The following is a 1,483-nucleotide window of genomic DNA, read 5'->3' on the forward strand; positions in this document are numbered from 1 at the left end:
AAGAATCAGAAAGAGTAGTAGACTATTTCAATCACATGTTAAGTCTCACAAATGCGATGGAGGGTTGTAGTAAATAGATCACAGATCAAATGATCATAAACAAAACCATGCACACCCTCGCTCAGATTTTTATCACATAGTGGTGGCGATTAAAGAATCTAAAGATGTAGAGACCATGAAGATTGAGGAGCTTCAAGGATCTTTAGAAGCACAAGAATTGATGTTGATTCAAAGGAACAAGGTCAAAATGGCATAAGGAGATTGGAATTTCAATCAAGGAAAGTCTAAGGTTGAAGATAAAGTAGAATCTTCCCATAGGGGAGAGGTTGGTTCTTCGGATCAGGGAAATCGAAAGAAGAAAGACAAAAGGAAGATTAAATGGTTTGTGTATGATAAGTTTGGCCACTGTTGAGGAGTGTTGGCACACAAAAGGAAAAGGAAAAGGAAAACAAAAAGTAGAGGACCAAGAAGCCAATGTTGCACATGAAGATTCTGATTCAAACATAGTTTTGCTTATGGTTACAACCACTGAAGGTGCTTCATCTTTAGAAGCTTGGTATCTAGGTATTGGATGCTTTAACTGTATGACAAGGCATAAAGAGTGGCTCATTGATCTAGATACAAGTAGATCCAAAAAGGTTAAGCTCGCAGATAGCAGAACCTTGAATGTTGAAGGAGTTGGCAATATTTTGATCAGAAGAAAGGATGGCAAGACAACATTTATTGAGAGTGTGTTGTTTGTGCCTGGCATGCAGTGCAATCTCATGAGTGTGGGACAACTAGTTGAAAAGGGATTCTCAGTGATTATGCAGAATGACTCTCTTAAGTTGTTTGACCCTAACAAAAGGTTGGTGCTTAGATCCTCACTCTCAAAGAATATAACCTTTCAAGCCAACATCAATGTTGCATATGCAAAGTGTGGTACTGCAATAGTGGCTAAGGAGGAAAGCTGTCTTTGGCATCTAAGGTTTGGCCCTTTAAATTTTAGAAGCCTAAGTCAATTACAGTCTAAAGACAAGGTGATAGGTCTCCCCAATGTGCATGTGCCTGATAGAATGTGTAAGGTATGCAATGCTAGTAAGCAACCTAGGAACTCTTTTTGCTCATATTTACCAATGAGATAATTAGAATTGTTACATGTGGTACATTCATATGTATGTGGACCTTTTGAGGTAGCTTCACTAGGTGGCAACAAATACTTTGTCTCTTTTGTTGATGAACATAATAGAATGATATGGCTATACTTGATAAAGGCTAAAAATGAAGTGTTTGAAGTTTTCAAAAGGTTCAAATTGTTAGACAAGTGGCCTCAGATATCTTAAGAAGGGGGGTTGAATTAAGATATTACAAATTATTTCCCCAATTAAAATTCTATTTCACTTTCTATTCAAGTTACAAATTCCCTTAACAATGAACTTCTTAAATATTGATTCAAATAGAACAATCTAAATATAAAACAATAATAAATAAAAGAGTTTAAGGA

At 36.2% G+C, this 1,483-nt stretch overlaps 1 protein-coding gene across 1 annotated transcript; it reads left to right on the plus strand.

Moving 5' to 3' along the window:
• Positions 1–389: 389 nt before the first annotated feature.
• Positions 390–1,124, plus strand: LOC114410848. The gene has a single exon (XM_028374764.1). The coding sequence runs from the start codon at positions 390–392 to the stop codon at positions 1,122–1,124; it is 735 nt and encodes a 244-aa protein (XP_028230565.1).
• Positions 1,125–1,483: the final 359 nt, after the last annotated feature.

Source organism: Glycine soja, chromosome 4, assembly GCF_004193775.1.
Source record: "Glycine soja cultivar W05 chromosome 4, ASM419377v2, whole genome shotgun sequence".
In the NCBI taxonomy this organism is placed as follows: domain Eukaryota; kingdom Viridiplantae; phylum Streptophyta; class Magnoliopsida; order Fabales; family Fabaceae; genus Glycine; species Glycine soja.